The sequence below is a fragment of the Nipponia nippon genome, unplaced genomic scaffold (genome assembly GCF_047370975.1).
Source record: "Nipponia nippon isolate SJK-2023a ecotype South Korea unplaced genomic scaffold, ASM4737097v1 scaffold_9, whole genome shotgun sequence".
NCBI classification, from domain to species: Eukaryota; Metazoa; Chordata; class Aves; order Pelecaniformes; family Threskiornithidae; genus Nipponia; species Nipponia nippon.
In genome coordinates, this window is record NW_028262413.1 from 39,003,789 (window position 1) to 39,030,538 (window position 26,750).

General features: G+C 36.7%; 1 protein-coding gene across 3 annotated transcripts in view; it reads left to right on the top strand.

Annotated features, from left to right (window-relative positions):
- EFL1 (elongation factor like GTPase 1) overlaps positions 1-26,750 on the top strand; it is an 83,548-nt gene that overhangs the window by 56,361 nt on the left and 437 nt on the right. For all 3 annotated transcript variants that reach the window (XM_087743866.1, XM_087743868.1, XM_087743867.1), the window contains exons 17-19: positions 53-200; positions 6,577-7,580; positions 12,487-12,671. In XM_087743866.1, the coding sequence (XP_087599992.1) occupies positions 53-200; positions 6,577-7,580; positions 12,487-12,671 (1,337 nt within the window). The remainder of the gene's footprint in view (positions 1-52; positions 201-6,576; positions 7,581-12,486; positions 12,672-26,750) is intronic.

Consider the following 26,750-nt stretch of genomic DNA (forward strand, 5'->3'; position numbering starts at 1 on the left):
TCAAGTATTCCTGCTTCACTATTACTTTGTTAATAATACCTTATTTTGCCAGGTGATATGCCTCAGCTGGTCAGAGGAATGAAGCTTTTAAACCAAGCTGATCCGTGTGTCCAAGTTTTAATCCAGGAGACAGGAGAGCATGTGCTAGTGACAGCAGGAGAAGTTCATCTTCAGCGTTGCTTGGATGACCTGAAAGAAAGGTTAGAGGGGCAAAGAGGAAGAAATATTTTTAGTTCAGTAGGTGTCTGTTGTATTTCTTTGTCAGATGCATATCTTTGATTTATATTCTAGTAAAATAGAAGCTTCATCCACCAACAGTTTTTACCATTGGATCATCAATGTTCCTTTTTGTAGCTATAAAATTACGTGCAGTTGGGCAGAAGCCACTAGCTCATCCCTTCTATACATCTTATACACCTTTTGGGCACTTTCTATAAATGATAAATTGCAATAGGTTCAGGAGTCCAATTAAGAATGTAATGTACCATTTGTACAAAATAAAAACTGTGAGGGAAATCATGTCTGATAAATGAACCCTCAAAAATTGGAAAGCAACAAGACCAAAGTTTTATGTGCACACTCTATCCTGTTCCTTTGCTGTTCACATTGATTTTTTTTTTTAAAGTTAATCTGTTCTCTTACTCATGAGCATTATTTTATGCAAGCATAAATGCATACATGTAGTATCTTCTAATGTTCCTTCAAGTGGTAGAACAGTTGTCTGAAACAGTCCTTTCCTATAACTTCGTTTACTAAAGACTTTCTGATACTTCTGTCCACATGCATTTACTATCATTTTCTTTCTAAACCAACAAGCAAACCTGATGGTGGACGGTTGAACGTGTCTCTTACTGTGCCCATATTCATTCCAGTTAATATCAGACAACAATCACTTCTTATGGAAGTTAAACTGGATCACTTGTAAAATTGGATGTATGTTTTAATGGTTATCCTCATTACAACTTAGTGCAACACATTTTTACCACTTTTAAAAACATAGTGTTATTTATTGATGTACATCACTTGAATGTAACATGTGAAATAGAGCAAAACTGGTTGTGCCTGTCTTCAGCTGCAGTTTGCATAGCAAGATGTATAAATGCCTTTATTATTGGCATTGGCCAAAATCTGAAAGAAAAAATAAATAGCTATGTGATGGGGAAATAGGACTATAGTGAGCAGCTAGTAGCAGTCCCTATATTTACATTCCTAACTTTTTATTTTGTAAATATAATTCTGTTTTTTTTCTGAGTTGTCATCTAATTTGGCTTTTGTTAAGAGAACTATAAACTGTCAAGAGTGACCATTTTGCATCCCTTTTATTCCTCAAGAAGACGTTGTCGGTGTTCCAAACTACTAAAGCACATAAACCTCTGTGCTTGTAGCATTGTAAGCAGAAACAAGAAACACCTGAGGGCACAGACTACCAGGGCTCCCACCGTTGACCCCCTTGGACTTACCATATGGTTCATGATACCTTTTTTCTCACTTGGGTACCAGCTCCGAAAACGAGTTGGGAGCAAGTGTGTTTACTAGCTCATGCTCCTTCTAGACATCTCTGAGGACTTAGCATGTCTTAGCTGCCATCCCTCACATACTAGCTCGTGGGACTAAGAATTGTCCCTTCCTTCTCTCCACAATTTGTGGAAGGAAAAGTGAAGAATGGGATCCCTGTCTTGCACCATTCCTTGTGGATTCCATGTGAGTTCTGACGGTGGTATACTTACTTCAGTTAAATATTAAAGTGGGAAGAGGAAAAGCTGTGGTCTGAAATGTTAGTTATATTAGCTATATGTGTGTTTCCGTACAGATACTTAGCTTGTTCTGAGTGCACGTAGTTTGGAATAGCAAATTGCGAGCTAGGGTTCAAGACTGTATAATACCTTTAAAATGTGACCCACAAGTTTTTCCCGCAACATATTGGGAAAGTTTGTTCAAAATGCTTAAGTCACACTTGGAAGTAGTGGGGCAGGATTCTGATTTTAGCATCTCTCATAATTGTATCAATTGGGTTTTGAAGAGTTGATATTTTTGGAGTAATTACAGAAACTGAGGAGGTTCTGCTGAGTTGAAACTATACTGAATTGTCTTTGTCAAGATTTTAATCAGACTTTTCCAAAGGCACATATTTAATTTTAGCTTTCCCACTGTGTATTTAGAAAATTATGTTCAAGTGATACTTATTGTCAAAGATGTGAAGAGACATGGAAACAAATAAAAGATCAGTCATCCATGTTTATCTAAATGATTAAATATGGATGTTCTGCTTAATTTCCCTAACTTCATTTTTTGTCTTCCTAATTAGCTCTTTTTGAATAGAGTAATAAATTGGACCTTTTAGCTTTGAACATTTTACTTTCTGCATTTTACAATAGAAATTTTTAGGACTTTTTGTCTAAAGAGCATTGCAAATACTAAGCATGAGGGGATTAAATTACCCTGTTCAGAATGAAAAACAAAGAGAATGAAGATGGTGGTAGCAGTGTGGGGTTTTTTGTTTGGTTGGTTGGGTTTTTTTTTAGTATAATACAAGCGCATGGAAAAACTGCAAAAAGGATAGATCTCCTAGTTTTGAGTCCCATGGAAATAGAGTTTACAATTATATTTGCTTTTCCTCTGCAATTTTTATCACTCAGCCAAAATTTACCAGAACTTAGGAAATTTTGGTTAGTCCTTTTGTTGTCATTTAATGAACCTGCTCAGAACTCATGGGTGGTTAAGAAGGATACACAACTCTGAGTCTGTCAGATAAAGGTAATAAATCATTCTTCCTTTTTTCTTGCTATCACTCGCATCATTTGATTTGCCTAAAATGATTCAGCTGACTTTAAAGCATCACTTTATATCATGAAACTGTTATAATAGTGGTTATCAGACCAAAGGACAAAATTATTTCTATTAACTTAATGCTGGTTGCCTGAGTAAAGCCATGCTGTGTCATAATCCTTGGCAGCTTTAATTCATGCTTAGTTACAAGAAAAATCCAGACACAATCTAGCTTGAGCTTTTTTTTCTTTGAGTTGCACTTTTCTTGGAGTTTAGACTAATAGCTTCTAAAATAACCTGGTTTAGAGCAATTTTGGATGCTATGAATTGTACCTCATATGAAGGCTTAGTGCAAAGTTTAATAAAAGGGGGTTTTCAAATACCAAGATTACCAATCACAGAGAAACAGAGATAATGTTGATCATCACTGTTCCCAGACTTGTGAAATACTTCGAATAAGTTGCTTTAGGGCTCCAAGGTCCATGTAGTCCACAGTGCAAAAGACAGAGCCTTTGATTGTTTCTGAAATTACATAGTTTAAAACTGATGAGTTACTCTAAGCTGTGTTTGCTTGGCTATAAGTACCTATGATTTCAGGTGGCGGCAGTTGTGGTTGTTTTATTGCAGGCAGCTATTCAGCTGCTAGCTTTCAGCTGTAGGTACTACTAATTAGAACTGAGGCTTGATGCAGCATAGTGGCTATTCTAAAATGGATTACAGCAAAATATTTCAGCTTTAGAATGAGATAGAGGTGAAGTATGAGTGTTGTGGAATGCGTTGTGTTAGCCTCAGATGTTCATGCAGTCATGTAATTCATCCTTTAAGTCGTGCATGCTGGAACATGATTTTCATTAATTTTGTTTTTGAATGTGAACTATAGCAGCAAAAATCTAACTGCACCTCCTTTACAGGGATCAGTGACTTATCCAAAAATTAACTTTCTATTTGTATAGTAAAATAGTTCTATATAAACATTAATTAGCAGGAATGTTGTATAAATAAAGGTAAATAACATCTGGGCCTTAGAAACTGGTTGTTCCAATTATGGTCTTATTTTCTCCACGTGGTTTAAAAACTGAGCCTAATTCAGCTGGCAGTATCAAACATTATTTTTATACCTTCATACCCAAATGATAAACCAAAATCCATTCTCCATTGATCTGGTGCTAGCTTGCTATACCACAGGTTGTAGTTGTACCAGTGAGATAATAATCAGTAGAATATAATTTTTATAGATTCTATAGCTGGAAAAGGCTGCTACAAATCTTTGAAGACACAGGATTACCATTTCACCTGTGGTAGGAACATTTCCAAACAAGGTGTTTTCCTGGGAGATTTTGCTATAAGGCTATTGTTTTTCCCCTTTGGATGAGGTGAAAAGTATAGGCTGTTTTCCAGATCTGATGGGAAGCTTTCAACATTTGAGTATCTTCAGCTGAGTTAAATCCTGAACGTATTTGAACAAGGTGCTGACTATGTGTGCTTAATAAACATCCATTTCACAGTTTTAAAAAAAACCCAGGATTTGGCCATGGTGCCACTGGCAATTTTCAGCTCCTGTGATTACAGTAAACAAATACCATAAAGCATATTTTGAAGTCATGAAGTTGTACTTGAAGATAAAACAGGTGATCCTTTATGAATAGATATAGAGATGTTTATTAAATACATGAAAGAGCTAACATATCTGGCACTTCCTAGCTGGGTGGTAAAGTAACACATAGGCATACTCAAAAATACTGAAGCTTTTACTTTTAGAGCATTTTAATCACTATTAATTAATTTTCCTCATCTTGTGAAATACCCTTTAAAGTGTAGTGAAAGTTTTCCTGCAGAGTACTCACTTCAAGACAAATAATAAACACAAACTAATCTGAAAAAAACTGCTGTTGGTTAATAGCATTGCTGCGAACAATATATCAGTTCCTTAATAATCACACTTTATTGCTGTTATAAATGCCAATACCACAACATTGTTGAAACTTCTGTCATTCTGTCTTATTGTGGTCTGCTGTACTTGTTTTTTTCTAAATATTTTTATTTTCAACACAGGTTTTCTTCACCATGTAGGGTATTTCCCAGCTTAGTTTAAAAGAAAAAAGAAAGCTTTTTAGGTTGTATCTGAAAAAGACCAAAATCTTCGCCTACTATCTTGTACACCATTTTACTTTGTGCTTTCTGTGGTTCTTTAAAGGCAAAGATTGAATTTACCTTTTCTTAATTAGTCTAAAAATAAGGTTCATCCACAGCATTGAATATTTGTTTGTTTTATTCCGTTGGGAAATTTTATTATCTTTGAGAATCTTCCAATATAAACTCTTCTAACAAACTGAAAAGTGTTTAATGACCTGAAATAATAGGGTTTTCTGGTATAGAATTGATGGTTTAATTTTTGTTTGTAGTTAATGGTCAATTTATTTTTATTATCTCCCATAGTTTCTTTTGCTTATGCTTTAGTTTTGTATAAAGCTGTACTTACAAAAGTAACTTTATAAAAAAAAAAAATTATCACTTAATTTTCATTGAAGTGACTGTACAATATAAAGCTACTTTGGATATATGAGGGAGAGAGACTGCGTTTTGCTTTATAGCAGAGAAAAGGCTGCTACTAATGACAGGTCTATACATGAAATAATTATCTGGCATAATTCTGTAACGAATGTATCCCTATCTGGTGATACTCAGGAGTAGCTATTTCACTTGAAATTTGTTCCCTTCCTTAAGCCAACTTAAGGGCATTCCAATGTAGGCAGTCATTGACTTCTGCCTTCAGAACAGTACCTTGTATATTTGCATTTGTTACAAGATCACAGTTATGAATGATCCTTTAGGTTTGCAAGGAGAATAGTGGTTAAGGCTTCTACTAGCTAATTACAATACGAAGTCACCGGGGGCTTTTTTCCCCTACATTAATCCTTCTGTTTCTGGGCTGCAGTGCTAGTTTCATGCATATGGGCAGCACAGTATTGTGCATGGATTTGAATCTGCTGTGCCAGGAGTATGGAGAAAACGGGAGTATCAGCTCTCCAGGCACTCCTAGCTGCAGAGTACTTGATCTGAACCCACAAGGTTATAGAACCGTGGCTCCACACTTCTTTACAAAAGCCTGTTCAGCTTACCCAGTGCTTCATCTTTTCAGAGCATCTCACTGTAAGAACAGCTGTACTGGTTCAAACAGGGTGTCCGTCTTGCTCGGTATCGTATCTCCAGCAGTGTGGCCTAGAGCAGATGTCTGGGGAAGGGTAAGAACAGAGTAACCGTAATGCTTTCCTGGGCCTTAATTGTTTTCAGTTCAGGGACAGTTCAAGGCCTGTTGTGGTTTGGTTGTCAGTTAATCCTGAGCAGCCTTCCCCATGCCCTTCATGATTTTATAGATCTCTATCATAGCTCTGAAACATCTGAAGGCTACTTGTACTTCCATACCTTTGATCATCCTTATTGTAATTTTCTTCTAGTTCTATTGTATCTCATTTGAGGGGAGAGAACAACAGTACATAGTTTCCAAGATGTGCGTGAACCTGTGATTTATGCACAGGCACAGCAATGCTGCTTCTTTTACTTTCTTCAGTTCCTTTCCAAATATTTCTGAAGAAATAAGAGGCAATGCTTCTTTTTTGAAGACCATAATGCTTTGAAGAGTTTGAGTTTGAAGTGCATTGTCTAGTAATCTGTGTTGCAATCAGATTTATTCCTGAACATCTGTTCCATGTTAAGGCCATTGCCCTACCTCCCCGCCCCCCCCCCCGCCCCCCCCCAAAGTTTAAAACTATTTTTAAAATTTTAAACTAATTTTTAAACTTTATTTTATAGGTTTGCAAAGGTGCAGATTAGTGTATCAGCACCTATTATACCATTCCGAGAGACAATAACAAGACCTCCAAAAGTTGATATGGTGAATGAAGAAATAGGAAAACAGCAGAAAGTTGCTGTCATACACCAAACAAAAGAGGACCAAAATAAAATTCCTGAAGGAATTCAGGTCGACTCAGATGGGCTTGTTACAATATCAACTCCAAATAAACAAGCTACCCTCAGCGTAAGAGCAATGCCGCTTCCTGAGGAGGTAACTCGACTTCTTGAAGAAAACAGTGACTTAATTAGAACTATGGAGCAACTGAACACATCACTGAATGAAGATAAAAAAACCCATGAGATAAATCAGAAGACTCTTGATAGGATCAAGGAATTCAAACAAAAGTTGGAGCAAAATCTGCAGGGAAGAAGGTGGAGAAATGCTGTTGATCAGATCTGGTCATTTGGACCACGGAAGTGTGGGCCTAATATTTTGTTATATAATTTTGAGGGCTATAAAAGGTCTGTGTGGCAGTGCCTTGGGAACGCTGTGAAAGAAGTAAGTAAATACAGAGACTTTGACAACAGCATAGTAAGTGGATTTCAGCTGGCTACACTTTCAGGTCCCATGTGTGAAGAACCCCTCATGGGTGTTTGTTTTACAGTGGAAAAATGGGAAATGAGTAAAGTTGGAGAGATGCTGTCAACTAGTAGTCAGGATTCAGGGGAATGCGATGCCATAGAACATAAACAAAATGAAGAGACTACTCCCACAAGCACTTGCACTGATGATGTTTGCAGTACGAATGAACACCAGGACAGCAGTCAAAGTGTTCCAAAATCACCTGAGAAAATTAGTAAACACAAGGGAGAAGTTTTACTTGCAGATTGTTATGGTCCCTTCTCTGGACAGCTGATTGCCACCATGAAGGAAGCTTGTCGTTATGCTCTGCAAGCAAAACCACAGAGGCTTATGGCGGCAATGTACACATGTGAAATTATGGCTACTGCAGAAGTTTTAGGTAAGGCAGATAAAACAAACCTTTGTCAAGAATTTGCTTTCTGAGTTCCAAGGTGAGGTTTTATAAATTAGACTGAATCAGAAAGTATAACTTGATTAAAAGTTTTGTCAGACGTTTTTTATAGTTCTCCAGTAGATTTGTACAATGACTCTCTGATGCCTGTAGTATTTATACTATTCTGAACGAAAATTTAGCATTGTTCTTGCTTATCTGAAACATACGCATAAATAGCAATGCTACACTTTTTTGGTAGTGCAAGATACAAAATGTTGCCTTTTTATGAAATTTTTGTAATATCAACTTCAGTAAACATGAATACTGGTATTGTGCCTCATAATTAAGCATCAGTTCCATGAAGAATGAGGAAACCTATCCTGTTTGTACAATGAGTGCAGAATCTTAGTTAATGCTATTTCAAGATGTTTTAAGTTAATATAATAATCAATATAGAAGTAAAATCAGGAAAAAGAGAGAATCTTAAATTATTGTTACATTCCAGTTGGTAGATTTGATTTTTTTTTTTTTTTTTTTTTTAGTAGCATCTGTATCCTTCTGGTATGCAAGTTGCTCACTTTGCAAACCCAGTGCATACCAAATTTGTGTCACTTATATTACCTTACCACTTAACACCTGCTTAAACTTGGTTTTATGACCTACTTACACCACCTCTTAACTTACCCTAACATTTTTTCTTGGAGTTTTCCATGGGAGTTGCTTGCACGCTGAATCTGATCCAATGCACCAAGTTTTTCTTTAAAACAGACTTCCACTGCATTTAAGCTATCAGCAAATTTACTTTGACTATACTACTCACGACAGAAATTATAGCATATCCCACATACAATAATTAAAGATTTGGTTATTTGTTGTAAAAATCTCAGCTGTTGTGCATACAAGCATAATAATAGCAGTTACACAAACCAAATTGGTCTGAAGAGCAAAATTTACAATTGTATATGGTGCAAAGAAATGCCTTTGAATGAGCAATTGTCTTGCACAGATGCATGATCCTGTTCTTTTCTGGAGGTACTCTTTAGTAGGCCTGGTAAAAGGTGTCCTGCAGTAAGCTTATTAGCACATTACCTTAAACTACAACTTACTATGACATAGAACTTCTGCATTTTTAAACTACCTTTAATTATTTTTAACATGTAAGAATGCCTGTCAAAATTAGACTCTGTAGTGTTACAATTACTGTCCGAGGAGCACATTAGCACAATACTTCTGAATCTCTACGTCAAGCTATAAGCAAGGTATCAATTTTCAAACCACAAAAACACTGTATAAATTGCTGTTTTCGTAAATGTCCACTACCAAAAAAGCATGATTGTTTGTAGTGATGTAATTAACATGCATCGGCTCATCAGTTGTGCCATAAAACCAAATGGAAACATGGCTTTCTAATGCATATCTATATATATTTTTTTTTTTTAATGAGTGTAATTTAGGACTCAGACATGCAAGCAAATTAGTCCAGTCTCATGAATGTGAGTTGTGTGGTAATAACAATGGACATGCACTTAGTTAATTACTAATTCATGAGTTTCATTTTTATTATGAAAGTTTAAGCTAATAAAATTTATCCTCATTAGGGGAAGTGAAGAGTCTGCATGCTATCCAGTAAGACTTGGAAGCTGACATGTGATAAACAACTGGCTTCTGTAACTTTAATTCTTTCAGCTGGTCTTCCATATATTGATACCCAGTTAAGTTTAATATATCTTCATATCATCTGGTTGTTTCTAAGATGTTAGCTTCTGAGGAAGTTACTTCTTTTACGTGAGTTGTCTCAGTGTATAAAGCTTTTTCCATCAGACTTTTCTGACAATGAAAATAAACTGAACTGGAGCTGAGGAGAGGAGTAGGAAGAGAGGAATGCAGAAATGTGTTGCAAGCTTATGTGTGTCCAGTGTAATGGGCCTTGGGTTTAGACTTGGATCCTGCGTACACACGATGTTTATACACAGTAGGTTATACTTTGAGCATCTCATTTTTACAGTTAGCTCACTGGAAAAATCCATTTTTACACACTCCTGCTTTATGGAAGTTCTGTGTAAACTCCCAAAAGCTGAAGAATGTCCTGAACTAGTATCACATGTTTAATTATTATTAGCTTTTGCCTGTTGATATTCCTACCTTTTGAGCTCTTCTTCCCTCCTCTCTCTGTTCTGGAGACTGAAAGCTAGACTGTCTTCATTTTGCTGATGTCAGTGAAACTTAGTTGGGAAAGGACTTTACCGGAGTCTGTTGTAGCTTTTGTTTTGGGGTTTTGATAGCAATTCTTATGTCTTTATTTTTTGCAAAATAAGGTTATTAAAATTTTAGATAACAGCATTTTAAGGGGCAGTTTACATCAATACATAGTATTGTCTCTGGCTTAGTTGTGTAAGTGAAAACATGCAGAATCCAAAACAGAAGAGCTCCTCCTTCCCTGTTTGCTAAGTTTATGGTGACCTCTAGGCTCTTGCAAATGGTAATTGTGCTGTCCTTCTACAGTATTTCTTTCCAGTATGAAGCTTCATTTTTTTTTAGTGTGCAGGGAATACCAAGATTGTTCAGCATTTTTACTTGACATACTGAAGTATCCATCAGTTTAGTGGTGAACAGGACTTAAATATTTTAAGGAGGTGGACTTAATAAATCTTTAAAGTCAGCCTGTTATGCACAGACCTACTCTGTATGTTGCAGCACCTTGAAGCTGTTTTTGAAGTAGTATCATTTTCAGAATAACTGTTGTAACAGTTTTGAATAGAAAGGTCTTATAGTATTTCTTGGTGATGCTGCTAAATCCATTCAACTGATTAGTGTAGAGGTAGAACCAGTATTTCTTCAGTATACTGCAGTCTGCCCATAGTGGTAAAACTGGAGACCTTATATAACTTTTTTGTGATAGCGTTAACTGAGATAATACTTTAGAGTGCTTGGATGAAATACATATAGCTAGAAACCATTTAGTAAGCTATAAATTGTCTTCTGGCTTTTATGTTTTCAAAGAATAATCTTAAGTGAATTATGGCCATAAAATATGTGGTGCTTTGTGATAAATGTTAGCCTTACTTATCTCATTAATATGTGTGCAAAGTTTTCTAAGTCCTACTTAAAACAATTAGTAAAATAAATATTTTGAATTATAACATTAATAACCTATAAAGTGGTTTTTGAACTTGCTTGCTTTAACAAATGGCTTTAATATATACTGTGTGGTACATACACAGTATGTGCAGTGACCATGATGTGATGCTCTTTTGCAATGTGTATGTTTAAGCTTGCATTTTAAAGCAGTTATTGAGTTGTGAGCTGTGCTATGTCCCTTTCATATCTGAGAATTTTCTGGACTCACTGAAATTTCCAGACTTGAAATTGCTTAGTTATGTTAACAAAGGCTATACAAACATGGCAAACTCAGTGACTTCTCTTCAGAATGCCTTAATCTTTTTGTGATTTTAAATATAGAAACTTAAGTATTTCCTCATGAACAATAAGAAGAGTATTGTGCACAGTAAAGGTGAAGTTCAGTCAGAGGAACAGTGACGAGGTCCTGGTAAGGGCACAAGCAGATAAAATTATCAGTCATGGTAGAAAGAACACTTCAACCCACATTTTATTAGAGAACTATAAACTCTGAAATGATCGGTGCTGAACTAACGCTTCATTACCTGCATCGGACAGGAAGATTTAACTATACTAGCTGTGTGCTTGTGCTGAATTTCCTGAACAGTGACCAGATTCTGTACTTAAAAAATAAAGGCAAATAAACCCACTCCAGCATTTCCTCTGGTGTCCCACAAAAGGCTTACAGTATATATGCAAATCTATGTATGTGGCTAGTCTTTAATTATATCTTTCTCTCAAGTCAGAATAGGTGGCATGTATTCCGAAGTAATGTATATTTCTAATTATTTCCAGTGAGAGTCAGTTTTACCCAGATTTTTAAAAGGCAGCAGTACGCATTCATGTTTTTTCAGTGCAATATAATATAAAATATTTGAACCTCTTAGAAATTGAAATAAACTAGTTCTTCACTACATGGTACTTTTAAAGGTAATTTGTACAGCTAATTCTTACTAACTATTAACACTTGTAAATGAAGCCGTGCCTAAAACATTTTTTCAGTGCATGGGTTTTTCTTCTGTTTTTATTATCTTGGTCAACACAAATGTATTTGCTAGATTTTGTCTGTAGAATACTTAGCCCATAAGTTTGCAAAAACATTTTAAAAAATTAACTTAAGGCCTACTGTAAAGTCGAACATGGGTGTTTTCACAGCTACTTTCATGATATATACACTGTATTTCAATGGATTGAATATTAATTTGGGAAAGAAAAGTAAAAAAAAATCCGTGACTAACTTAAACCTGAATTAATTAAAAACCTAATTGAACAAATTCAACATAATAAATATGTAATATTTCAGATAAACAAGTTTTCTGTGATTAGAGTAGCACTGCAGTATCTGGGACGAGTACCATATAGGAATATGGTGATCCGAACAAACTTCTAAAGGTAGCTAAGATATGATTCCTGAAACACAGTAATATTTCTTAGTGATGTTTCTCAAATATTTGGTTGTAAGAAATAAAGCAAGTTAGGCACATAATCTGGCAAACTGCTTTTTAAAAAATAGCCATATGATTGTACAAAATGCACCTAGTGCAAGCGTTATCTAGATCCATACAGTAGTAATGATTTGTTAAATGTTACTCATATAGTTCTGCACGTTGTACTGGCAGAATACATTGTTTGTTTGAATTTAATGGGTCCACTTAATTGATCCACTTATAGGGAAGAATTTTAGCCAAAGAAATTATGTATTTTACTTAATGCTGAAGTTTCCTAAATAAATATTTCTCTTCATGATGCAGAATATAAATATATTGGTAAGCTCATCAAAATTATGTCTTTGCAGGTCGTGTGTATGCTGTCTTGTCCAAAAGAGAAGGCAGAGTGTTACAAGAGGAGATGAAAGAGGGGACGGATGTGTTTATTATTAAGGCAGTCCTGCCAGTAGCAGAAAGCTTTGGTTTTGCTGATGAAATCAGGAAGAGAACTAGTGGCCTGGCCAGTCCACAGCTGGTGTTCAGCCACTGGGAGGTAAAAATATCTATTCACTCCATCTGTTTTGGTGATCTATTTCCTGTAGATGTGGCAAACTGGAATAATAAGCGGAAAAGGTTAAGTTTTGTTCAAGACATTTGATCAATTCCTTTTTGAAATGAAGAGGAAAAAAAAAGTAGCTTTATATTAGTCTAATTTGCTTTTGTAGATATGATGTTCAGAAATGTGTTTATATTTTGTTTAGATGGGATGCTTTTTTATTTCAATAGAAAGTAAGTCCTTCACAAATGATACTGATTCTTCATAAATGTGTTTTCCTGAGTTTTATGTGCCTTTTTTAGTGAGTTCTCTGGTAAACTTGTTTAGGGAGTGGGGGAAAAAAAAAAAAAAAAAACCAACACAAAAAACCACCAACCTACCACTAATAGAAAGTGTAACAACAAATCTAATGCATATGGAAGTTACCTCTTAGGGGTTAGCAGACACCTAGGTATTTTTTTTGTCCTTATATATTCCAAGTCAACATATTTTCATACTTAAAGGCAAAGGAATAGATTTCATTCTTTCAAAATTAAGTCTGGTGATAGTAAGTGGAAGTGTCCTCAATATCATTCCCTTTTGGTCATCTTTGTCATTAAAGAAATGAAGAGGTGAAAGTGAAGGTGTAAAGAAAATCTGCAAGTGGGAAAGCTGATAAGGAGTGTCATCAGCTGAGAGTGCACTGTATTTTGTTCCTATGATGTGGATAGTAGATCTTCAAGGAGAAATATAAAAAGTTGTAAATCACAGTTCCTTGTTCAAGACAAACAAGCTCCTCGGAAGTCTCCACTGAAGGAGATAAAAATGGGTTCAAGGGCAAGAGTCAGTGGGTATAAGGTTTTCACATTAAATATTTAAAATAACTAAAGTCCTAAAGTCTAGCGTTTTCTATTTGGTTGGTTGTTTTGTTGTTTTGGGGTTTTTTTTTGTCAGGTGTTCTTTTATTTGGTGTTAGGACCATAGAAACTTCTGTAAATGGATTAGAAAGTCTTTTTTTGTTTATTTTTGTTTCATCTTCTGATTTATTTTGTGACCTCAAATGTCGAGTCTCTGAGTACAAACAACTATAGATTTTTGAGGTCAGTAGTACTCCATGCAGTTGCCAACCATGGTCCGTTTAGCACTGTTCCTCTCTGAAGTATGTGCTGGTTTTTCACGTGGTGTGGATTCTTCCTCATTTCCTGTAGCTAAACCGTCCTAGTAGGTAGTAGCTGTTAAATACTTAACTAGCAGTATTTCTTGGTAGTAATTGTTGTAGCCGCCTCAGGAATTCTATGTGGATGCTAATGGAAAAGGAGGATCTCTGCAAACCAGCCGAGTCATGTGCTATCAAAAGAGATGGGAATCCTTGAAACAGTACACTTGGAAAAGTATGTTATGTCTTCCTTGGCAATGGTACCTTATTGGTGTTAGAAAATGCAGTGGACCAGGGACTTCTCTCTCCTCCCTCGATATTAATACTGATTCATTTAATCTTCTTGTAACTAAGTCTGACTTCACAGAGAACCATGGAGGGGAAAAACAGAGCTACACCGAGCGAAAAAGGAAAAAAAAAAAGGCGCCCCCGCGGATAGTGTATGCACAAAAAAATAGATAAAGCAACAACTTTTTGAGTATAGGGATCTAGCTGTAAGGCAGTACCAGGTTAGGTACCTCAAACCAATGACTGTTGGCAGTATCACATACAGTAGTTTTGTCAGTTTTGGATGTTCTCATCTGAAGTGCAGCTGGTGGGGATTGGTGGCTTAACTGGTCTTTCGTCTGAATAGCCTCTGATACCAGTGCCCTAAAGGAATATCAGTCAGAAGGATGTTAATTCCAGCTAACCATTGTTCTGTGCCAGTTTCCTTAGGATTTGTAGCTACTGTGCTCCAATGCTAGGCAAAAACATAAACCCCTTGCCTCTCTGACCTTCCCTTCTATCCCCAAACCTTGGCGTGTATGGTCACTCTGTCAGATGTTATGAATTTCACATAAGAAAATGTTCACACGTAATTATAGACAGGCATAGGAGAGGGAGATCTGAAAAACTGGCAACATTTTCTAAAATTGACCCTCAGGAGAGATTATAATTACAGCTAGTATATTAAAATGTAGTGGTAATAGGAAAAATGATTGTGTAAGCCAGTCACCTTTCCACCTGGCATATCTGTCGGTGGGGAGGGTTGTTTTTTTTTGTCACATTGAAAGTCATGCTCACATATTTTTGTGGAAAAAAATAAGCCTTTTACTAAGCTACTAGCAATGTTGGCTCTGTGCAGCAATGGCAGAGGGAGTGCATACTACTCTCACATCATCAGTAGAATTGCTAAATAAATACAATTTTCAGAATCTCTAGTGGTGGTATGACAGAGAAGCCAGAAAAAATGGTTTTGTGTCTCAGATCACATGAGTAATTTGTAGAGCTTTTCTCTGTTTCTTTTTCTTTCTGTATTCTGCTAAAACCAAAACAAAACCCCCAAATAAATAAAAAACCCTATCAGGTTTCAACAGGTATGACTTTGACAGTGCTACATTACTGATGAATTATAATGGTATATGATAAACACCAGCATTTTATTTGAATCCCAATTATTTAATATATCATTGTGTAAGATAATATGATGTGAACTCTGTCTATGTAATCTTACACTATTTTTTCCTTAGTGCTAAAAATGGAAAGGGAGTGCAGTAGCTACTTGGTTTTGTGTTGCATTTCCTATGTTACCAAGTGTATGGGCTGCTTTATTTGCATACTGTCCAAACCCTTCCATGACATTCTGAATTAATTCTGTGTTAGTGGTGTTTTCTTGGTATTCTTGGCTCATTAGCTGAGTACCTGGGACATGTATTTCTCTACACAGATTCCTTCTAACATGTTGTTATCCCCATTTTACAGATAGTGAAATAGACCCTTTTGGGTATTTTTAAACTTTTAAACACTTAGTCTCATGGAAATCACATGCATAAAGTATGTTTAAAGAAATTAGGTTTGAATTTTTTTTTATTATTCTGATATTTCATTAATAGGATTTGTAGACTATAAACACAGGAAGGTCAATGATAGAGCCTGCATTTAAATGGAGCCATTTTGGTCTCTGTGGAAATGAAATTACCATTTTTTTTTTCTTCAGTTAATGAATGTATTTTGTATAGTTGAGATTGCTCCAGCCCCAGGGGATGGAGCAATACACGTATCGAGGTTTATCTTGTCAGATACTCCTTTTTTATTCATTTCTTCTGTCATGCTTATACAATTTATTCCTGCCTGTAGAGGACAGCACCAAATAACCATTAGTGGGAGCTTTCAGTTTGGTCCCAGTTTAAACAAATTAATTTTAAAAGTTAGTCAAGTATTTTCCTTTATGATATCCCTAGATAAATGTTAAGCATATAGGGTTTACTTGGCCATACTTTCTTAGATTTCACTATAAACTTTCTTCTGAATTCATAGTTTAAAATATATAACTTTGGGATAATTATGAACTCCTTGTACTTTTTTTAATCCTTGAATTAATAATACACCTTCAATTAGTGTATGATTTTGCCTGAGCCTGTTTCCTTTGTTCTCTCTTGATTCTTTGCAGTTACGTCTTTCACTCAGTCATGTCATTTTATCTTAATCATAAGGTTCTTTGAACAAGATGATATTTGTGATTGCACAATGCTTAGAATGATGGAGCTCTAATCCCATTTGGGAAATGTGTGTTATAGTAAAAAAATAATGCATGTGGCTCTGTTCAGATGCTGACCGAATTCTCAGCAAGTGTGGAAATTGTCAAAGACATCTAGTTGTAAAGTTGTGAAATGTATAGTATTCCTGTTAACTCACAGCTTTTAAATTGAATAATGATTGGCTATTAGACACACTTTTATTCGGGGGGGGGGGGCGGGGGCACGGGCAAATTGTAAACACATGTTTAATCTGAATTCTTTTTCAGTATCCCTTCTAAGTAGAATAGTGTCTAGAATGTGCTTTAGGGCTCTAGAGAAAGGTAAGAGAAGGACTGCATGTAATAAGTGGTAAGAATATGAGGCATTGTGAATCTAGAAGTTTTATATTCTGAATTTTAGTTCATTCCTTCCGAATTGTAAGTCATTTTACAACTCGGAAGATGAGAGCTTAATATAGAAGTTGCTGGATGAGATCGTTAGGCCTGCATTAAACAGGAAGCAGACTAAGGTAATGAGAGAGAGACTAAGAATCTGTGAATCTAGACTAGGTTTGAACTGTAACTTTACATACATCGTTGTGCCAGTGACAGTTTAGGCATGTACATGAATTCTAGGGGTAACCTGGAGCCTTTCAAATACGATGTCTTGGTTTCGGCTGGGATAGAGTTAATTTTCTTTCTAGTAGCTGGTATAGTGCTATGTTTTGGATTTAGTATGAGAATAATGTTGATAACACACTGATGTTTTAATTGTTGCTAAGTAGTGCTTACACTAAATCACGGCCTTTTCAGCTTCTCATGCTCTACTGACTGAGAAGGCTGGAGGTGCACAAGAGGCTGGGAGGGGGCACAGCCAGGGGGGCTGACCCAAACTGGCCGAAGGGATGTTCCATACCGTAGGATGTCTTGCTCAGCAGATAACCTAGGGGAAAGCTGGCTGGGCGCCACTGCTCAGGGATGGGCTGGGCATCGGTCAGTGGGTGGTGAGCAATTGCATCATGCATCACTTGCTTTGTATGTTCTTTTATTATTATTATTACTATTTTTACTACTATTTTATTTCAATTATTAAACTGTTCTTATCTCAACCCACTATTTTTCTCACTTTTCCGATTTTCTCCCCCATCCCACCAGGGAGAGGGGAGTGAGTGAGCAGCTGTGTGGTGCTCAGTTGCTAACTGGGGTTAAACCACGACATATGAAAAGCTCATTGTATTGGCCAGGACATCTGAAGCTAATTAAAATAGTAAATAAAAGTGGTAGTGGTGTGACTTTAATTTTCCCTCTCAATATAGGTTTCTTAAGTGATAGGAAAAAAATGCAACAGTAGAGCCACATGTCTCCTTTCTGTCTTTCCAATTCCCAAATTCCTGTTTGTAGCTACTGACTGAAGTCAGAGCTAAAGCTCAGCTGTCACTGATTGACACACAAACAAGGATGATGCTCTTGAGCCAAAATAAACTTGTATGAGTTTATTTTATAACTAAATGTGTAAATGTTCGTTATTACAATATTTATTGGAAGAGGAGTTCTCATATCTGACTTCAGTCATTTTAAGGCCTTGGGTGTCCCCTTAATATATTGTGAATGCGATCTCTGAACTATGAAATACTTTTGGATGTTCGTTTTACTTTGTACGGAATCTATACTCCTAATACAACTCTGTAGGTTAAACGTCTAAAATTTGACTGCATGTTATTCCGTATCCTCTTAAACCTCCTGTCTCTGAAAGAAAATGAGAAGTTATGAATCTGATACTTCTTTGGATTTTTGAAGCTTTTGCAAGATGGCTATGGATACGAAATCAGTGAACTTTTCTGTTGGGCTTATAACTTCCATCTCTCTTGCTTGCTCTCTCTTTTTTTTTTTTTAATTGTATCTTTGCAAAACCTTGTAAGTTACAGTCAAGAGCTGTTGAGAGAAAATAGTTCTAAGGAATACAGAGAGAAATAAAATTGGGAGGTTTTTTTTCAATTTAGTTATGAAGAGAGCAATCTGTTTTCATGCTTTCTTTTAAATGCCTCTATAAAAATATATATAATAATCTCGAGAAGAAGATATATTGTGTGTGTTTGTTTGATACATAAATTGATCTGTAGTGATGCAAAGTAAGATTTGACTACAAGGTAGTCGAACAATTGGTAAAAAGGGAGGCTGAAAATTAGTTGTTGGGTTTTTTTTCTTTCAGGATGTGATATAGAGGTTAGCTATTTATGAAATAGGCAAGCTGGTACACAGAGTATTTGGTACAATGTGAAAGTTTGTGTTTTAACAAAATAACTGTGACTTGTTTTTATTTTGAGAACATTCATGTGTAGGTGCTTCTGTAAAAGTCTTTAGCATATTGTAGATATTTCTCCTCCCACCCTCTGCTGCTTAATCCTCATCCCCAACATGATGTTTTGTGCAAGTGTTTCAGGTGCTCAGCACTTCCCACAGTCACTCAGTACTCCTAAGCAGGAAAGGAGGCGATATCTGCTTTCTGCTAGGATGGAATGGGTGCAGCAAAATGGAGGAGCTGAATTTGCAGAAAGAATATTATCTTCCTTTCTGAATAGGAAGCATTTGGGGCCTGTAAAGGCTTACAAAGGAATAAGGATACCTGTTACGAAAGGGTTTTTCACTGAATAAAACCAGTAAGACCCCATAGTTGGTTAAACAACAACCAAGAAAAGACACAAACTTGTAGAATCTTTCCTTGAGATTTTAAGTTGTGGTTTCTTTCACGGACAGGCTGAGATACTGGCTACTTTGAAAGCAGAATGGCAAAATTAGTAATAAGTTTTCACCTATTCTTGAATTGTATATTGCTGAATGAAAGTATTTCAACACTGTGGTACAGAATCAGTTCAAAAACAGTATTCAGACTGCTCTGCGTTACAGGTTATGGCAGCTCCTAGTCATAGGCTAGCATCATGGCGTTTTACCTGGGGTTGATGGAAAGCAACTGTTGATGTGGAGATTGCTTTTGAAGTTGCCAAATGTCATCTTGCAACACCGCTCTAGGATCTATAAGTTCTTTCACATGGAAGTAAAGAATGAGTTGGAAAACTACCTGTCCGTACAGGCACTGTCATGGTATGTGTTAGGCAGTAGTGTGCTGCCGCACTGCCAGCACTGCTTCCCTGACTCTGTAGCTGCTTGGGTTAAGTACAGGAGTCGGCCAGTCACTTGCGGACCTCTGCATTACACTGTGTGTGATACTCAAGGAAGGCCTTACCGAGATAATGGGTCTTTCTGGATCTGAGGTCACAGGAGGATTGTAGTCAAGAAATTAGCCTCTATCCACTTTTGAGATTGTCATCTCCTCCCTGCCCCTGCTCCGCATCCCAGAGATGCACAAGGCACTGTTCAGAGCCCACCCCAGTCCACCTGACCTCAGTCTTACTGAGCACCCTGCCTGGTGTTCTCTGTTGTGGAAGCACGCTGCCAGTATCCAAATGGCCTTGCACTGTTTGGTTATGCTCAGTGCAGAAGCACTTCTACAGCATTACCCAGCATATTACCGAAAACCCAGCAGATAACAGTTTTTTTGGGGTCACATTTCACATAAACCTCTGCAAAGTTCTGTCATTTTACCTGAAAGGTAGAGGTAATTTCTGTTTGACAGGGCTGCTTCAGACATCTAAGACATGCATATCAGCTGTACCCTTTTAGTTGCATAGTCTGTCATTACTAAGTGATGGGCACCATTTGAACTGTGAATGTTCTTGAAGTATCTTTCTAGCATCATTTTTTCTAAGGCAGAAAGGATTCTGATACGCTGAAGCCTGTATCATCTTTGAAATTGTGCATAATGGTTCTTTTGAAATTTATTTTGAAAAAAAGCTTCTGGCATAATGTTTTTCCTGGCATGCTAAGGGCTGCCTCTGGTAGTGCCCAGTTACACTGAATTTAGTGGTTCTTGGGATTTCTTATTAAGCAGTTCACAAAGGCCATAATGTTGCTTGCTGGTCTCAGAATCTTCATTGGACAGTGTAAGACTGCTCTTTCTATTCATGGTCCAACTAAAGCATTTTCCCCACTGACGGTATTTGGCTCAAAAGACATTTTCTGTCCTCACCAGGCAGTAAGGACCAGTAGGGGAAATGCTACTAGGAACATGGCTGTGTTCCCAGATCTGCCTGACCTTTTGGATGAACTAGGCAGATCCCTTCTGTTTGCTTTTTATGCTTCTCTCAACCTTGTTTTGCATAATCAGGCTGCCTTAGGCAGAGACTGTTTCATACCATCATTTGGTGAAATGCACTAGACAATGGGACCCAGATCACTATTGGAGCCATCTGGGTGCCTCTGAAATGCAAATAATAAATCATCTCCAAATTAAGGCTTAAAATTCCGAGTTCTCTTGAATTAGAAGTGATCTGTTCTAACTCAAATCTTATTGAAAAGTTTGATTAGCTTACATAATCATTTGCAGAATTTAGTACACACTGTATTGTCTTTCAGTATTAATATAGTACGCTCATAATATTTGCATTTTTATGTATTTTAGATGTATTTTTATTACAGGTATTCAGATTATGTCTCTGATAAAGATACAGGCATTTATTGTTTGAATAATTAATGTGTAGGTTGATAGGCTAAGAGAAAACGACAGCTGCTTTGCCTGTGCCACTCTGCATGCTGTTACTAAACAAGTCTTATGAGACTTCATTGTTTGGGTGTGTTGGTTTGAATAGTTGTGATATTTAATGAAACATCTTGCTTTAGAATGATTTCTTTTTCTCAAGAATACCCTTGCACTTACAGTATTTAAAGTAATCTATTCACTTCTTTTCAAATACCTAATCCCAACTGACTTCATTATGAACACTGTTTTATTTATACCTAGAGTGGGCTCGTAGTTCTGCAGTGAGCTATGGAACACGCTCTTCAGCATGGATTTGACTGTTTTTTTTTCTTTTAAGTATAATGGGATTCTAGTGATTTGCTTGTAGTCATACTTCAAACAAATTATATCACACAAGACTTTTATAAAGTAGATCAATGAAGATATTGTTAAACAATACTATTAAGGAACATTTCCATCACTTAAGAATTGCATTTGCAATAACAGATTTAAGAATTCTATCAGCTGCTGTGCACTAATTGATTTTACTGTGTTGCATTTTATATGGCTGCATTTAGAGAAAGTGCTTGTTCTCTAATAGATTAAATGCTAGTCCAGTGATCCACTACACAAATCTTGATTTATAATTCACTTTTTAAAAGAATCTGTTTTCAGAAGAGCCTTGCAGATGTAGTGTAGAAATATTTGTTTGTGTTAACTAGGAAGCAGTAGCTGTCTTGCTGCTGCGTCGTGGACACTTTGGAGGAGTAGTCATGGGTTCATTCTGGGCTGTTTGCAGTTAAGGCTACTGTTGTCCCCATCAGATTATTCTGGTGTTGAATAATAAATAAGCATAGGCCGTGGCTAGTTTATGCTGTTATAAGGAAAAATTCGCAAGTCCTAGCAAATGTTCCTGAAGAAAAGATACGCTGAATTTTCTAGTTGTCAAATCACACACAGTATGGTGGTATTTTAAAATATACTTTACCATAATGCTTGTATCGTCACGTCATTGGTTTTACAGTGTCTTTCTCCTAATATTGGTTCCTCTTGACATCTTTTGTCTGTTAAACTTGGGGTATAAACAGTTTGGCCGTGATAATTTTCTTGTCACCCCTGCTCAGTGGTTCCCAGGCACACATGGCATACAGGCAGAATGAGAGAAAGGTGGACTAAAGACCTCTGATAGAAGGGTAATTGAATTGCTTGAGTCACTTAAAGATTTTCAGCTCTGAAAGGCACGATATTTTGAATTTCTGGTTCTATTTTTATTAAAGTTTTTGTTTAGGAGTGTAACTTTTTGAAAAGCACTGTTAAGATACTATCACATTTCTGTTTTTAAAATGAATCTTAGGCTATGTATTTTAGGTTTGTACTGAAAAATTAGTATGTGGAAATATCTAAATAATTTTAAATTAAAAGCCACAAGCAACATAGAATAAATAATGCTTATGGGTGTGTTTTCTGCTTTGATCCTGTGGGTTTTCCAGGATCCACAGTAAATGCCCTCTGTTAAATGGCTACATCATATTCCAGAAGGATTGGTCCATTTAGAATCTAATTAATCATTTAGGACTTTATCCAGACAAAAATTCAATTTCTGTCACAGGTTCCAGGAGTCATTTCTGTGTGGTTCCCATGAATACAAACAATAGTTGAGACTCTAAAAAGCTTCTCAGCTCTGATTCCAGCAAACCCAGGCTCACCATTCTGACAGCTACTATTGTAAGCAAATTGATGATAATGCTTTTGGACCATTGTACAGAAAAGTTTTTTTCCCTTTGCTTGCTTGCACTGTATTCTCAGAGTATGGGGAATGATGGATGCTACTTGCTATATGCATTTGCTTTGATTCATTGATATGATGTGAATAGAAGAGGGACGCTCTAGTCTGTGCCCTCACCTTCACTTACGGAATCAGAACTTTGACAAAAGAAAACTTCTTATATTTTGTATCGCTGTGTCAGTAACACCTCTGTGTAGTTATATTAGGGTTATGTTAACATGACTATTTGCTGACTTCTTAAAGGAGATGCACAGCTGATGCCCCAAGTTCCAGCTGACTCAGTAGATCTGGCTTGCTCTTTCTCATTACTTACCATGGTGTGGTAATTCAAATAGTGTGTTCTAATTAACCTTATCTTTTGCAGTGTGTCCACACCATTCAGATAGGTATGATACTCTAACAGAAATTTTCAAACGCCACCATAACTTGCTCTAGAAGCAGTATGTAGTGCCTGAATTATTTAGACGGGTTGAGAAGCAAAGCTAGCACCTGTGGGTACCGAGGTGGCTTTTGAAACCTAATTTATGTCGCTTTACAGTGCTACTCTGCATCATGTAGCAGTACAAGGTTCACTCAGGATTTTGTAGCCCTGTGCTGCAGTAAGTGTGCAGGTTTATCCTTGCTGGCTACTAACTCACTGGCTACTAAATACTAAATAGTACATACATTTGAGCCTCCTGTTATGTTGGCTTTCCAGACAGCTAGAGACACCTGTTGAAGCATAAAGAATTATCATCAGTGGAAAAAGTGTCCAGTGCAAAACTTCGATTAACATTAGCAGAACAAGTCTTTCATAAATTATTGAAAGAGCTGGTCTGTCAAACGTGGGAATTTTCTTAAGCATCCATCATTACAGTATTGTCGTGGTTTAACCCCAGCCGACAACTAAGCACCACCCAGCCGCTTGCTCACTCCCCGCCTCTGGGATGGGGGAGAGAATTGGAAGGGTAAAAGTGAGAAAACTCATGGATTGAGCTAAAGACAGTTCAATAGGTAAAGCAAAAGCCGCACACGCAAGCAAAGCAAAGAAAGGAATTAGTTCACTATTTCCCATGGGCAGGCAGGTGTTCAGCCACCTCCAGGAAAGCAGGGCTCCATCAAGCGTAATGGTTACTTGGGAAGACAAACGCCATCACTCCAACGTCCCCCCCTTCCTTCTTCTTCCCCCAGCTTTATACGCTGAGCATGAGGTCACAGGGCATGGGATGTCCCTCTGGTCAGCTGGGGTCAGCTGTCCCGGCTGTGTCCCCTCCCAGCTCCTTCTGCACCCCCAGCCCACTCGCGGGTGGGGTGGGGTGAGAAGCAGAAAAGGCCTTGACTCTGTGTAAGCGCTGCTCAGCAGGAACTAAACCATCCCTGTGTTATCAACACTGTTGTCAGCACAAACCCACAACATAGCCCCATGCTAGCTACTATGAAGGAAATTAACTCTATCCCAGCCCAAACCAGCACAAGTATCTAAATACTTACAGGTAGATTAGGTCTGTAAGTTCAAGTTTGTATACTTTTGGACTCCTCTGTTGTATTCATTCTTCAAGAACCACTGTTTCACTGTTTCTCTCTGGGCATAACTTCTGGGTGTTAGATTTCTTGCTAATGTAAAAAAAAAACTTCATCAAAGGGGATAGTAACAGCCTTTTAAGTTATCATAGTTTGTAGCTCTATAATCTCCTTTAGCAGTATGGTCTGGAGCAAATCCATTGAGCATGGATAACCTTTTCTTATTCACGTGTTCTTGGACTTCGAAATTTTTGTTTGTTCAGCTCTGTAGACAGATCATGAATGGGGAGGTCCCTGGTGTTTTTCCATCATTAAGATGTTCAATACGAACATCACTACAACTTCATCAAGTCAACATGCAAATTTTGCCCAAAAGTTGGAAAAACCTCAGTAGTCTTCATTGCCCCTTTTCTTTGTTTCTAATGCGTAAGATAATGGTAAAACTTGCAAGCTCTCCAAGAGTGGGGACCATTCTTTTTTCATTAATGTAAGCTGTCAAGGAATCACCTTTAAGTTTCTAGGCATTGTAAGGCCCTGTACAAGACATCAGAATGGGTATGACTCAGGCAGATTCTTCTATGGTTAGACAATCCTTACTTTTATGTTAAAAATAAATGTAGAAACATTTGGAAAGCTAAGTTTCATGCTGTTTATTTCTGAGCTCCGCTTGCTTTTGGTTTTGAGCCAGACAACTCAATGTGTAGTCATTTCCCACCTAAATAATTGAGATTGGCTGTCACTTTCAGCACATGTGTAATATTCCACTTAATTTACCAGGACTATGTATATACTTAATTGTAACAAAGTAGAACTATTTTTGTTGGTTTAGGGGCTTAACGTACTATTTTGCAGGATTAAACCTACAATGTTACCTAATACAAAATAGCCAACTTCTGCCATAGTAATTTTCTTAACTCCCCATAAAGTGTAATTTGCTTGATTGTGTTAGGTGTTATTTAACATGAGGTATTAAATTAGGACTTTACAGTTGTTGATGTTTCTGGGGAAAATTGTCCCCCTTAAGTCGTCATTTTTTAATTCCTATTCTTGCTAGTTTGTGTAACTTAAGGTTTAAGAAATTTTTCTTGGTTTGAAATATCGTGTGGTAATTAAAAGTATTTGTCAGAAGAAGTCACCTGTAACACTAGAAAAGGTTTATAACGGTAAGCTAAAATTGGTAGTTTAGGGAAGTTTGTTCCCTCCTTGTCAGCTGTTAGTGCTAATATTATATATTTCAGAAATTATTACAGACTGATGTCCTCAATTATTGTCATAACTATTATGATTCTTACAGTAACTAATACTTGTCTGTACTCCTTTTTCCATGAGGATTTTATTTAAGAAATGGATACAGTATTACCTTCTTTTTTTTAGTAAAAATGTATTACTTGTTACTGCATCTTATGAGGAAAATCTACAATCATTTAAGTGAAATAAGTATTTCTGAAATTTGTAACAGAACCTGGGTAGCATAATATGGTTAATTTTATCACTTCTTAATGCTCATGTTTAGCATTCTTGGAAGGTGATCTTGTTGTTTTTCACTAAGTTCCTTCATGCTCATTAACTACAGTATTTTGTTCTCTGTTTTATAGTTAATTGTCCACTAATGGGAAGGAAGGTTAAATCTCAGTACTATGACCCTATACAATTTTGGTTGGTCACCCAGACATCAGCTCACTAGGGAGCATTTTCCAGATTTGATCACACATAAGTGCTATATGAGCTTAAGACCTGATGATCACTCATAATGATTTAAGAGTAATGAGGTGGATTCTTAGGAGATTAGAACTGAAAAGGGGGCTCCTCCTTTTTCTTTCGGTCTTAAAACATTTACTTGGAAACCTAAAACTTCTTAAAGTAATATGAGAGTCACTAACAGTAACAGAATAATTTGTTATCTTTGGCTAGCTAATAAAGCATTAAGCCTAAAATTTGTGTGAAATCTACGTAGTCTTTTTAGACTTTCTTGGGGAGCTAAAAATGTTGTAGCTTTGCTGTGCAGGATGAAATGAGGAAAGGTTTTAAAGACTCTGTAAGATAACTGCATCTTTGGCATACTCTCTATGGTAGTCTGAGAAGTGCGGGGTATATAGGATGAACTGGGGCTAAAGACACGTCCAGTTATTCTCTGATCATGTTAGATCTGAAATCTCTTCTAGAGGAGGGCCCCTGAGATATTAAGCTGCAAGAACAGCTCTACTAAATGTGTTAGCACCAGAAACAATGATTTTTAAACCATCTGTCCAACTCATAGGGATTGAAGAACACAAGGCACAGAAAGGAGCAGAAACCTTCAGTTCTTATAAATTCTGATAAAATCATAGTGTGATAATATTCTAAATAAGGAATTCCTTCTTGAAAACTGAGAATTTTCTGAATGTTATTTGGCATTGTTTGCTGACTGGCAATTAAATTTGCTTTAAAAAAAAAAAATTCGTATGCAGATAAGTGCAACTGAATTTGAAAAGCTATTGTGGGCTTCTTATGGCAAATGCTGCCTCGTGTATCTTAACTCTCATTTTCTGCTTAAATATCTGATTGCAGGCTTTCCAGAAACCTCTGTCTGCTCTACTTGCATATTG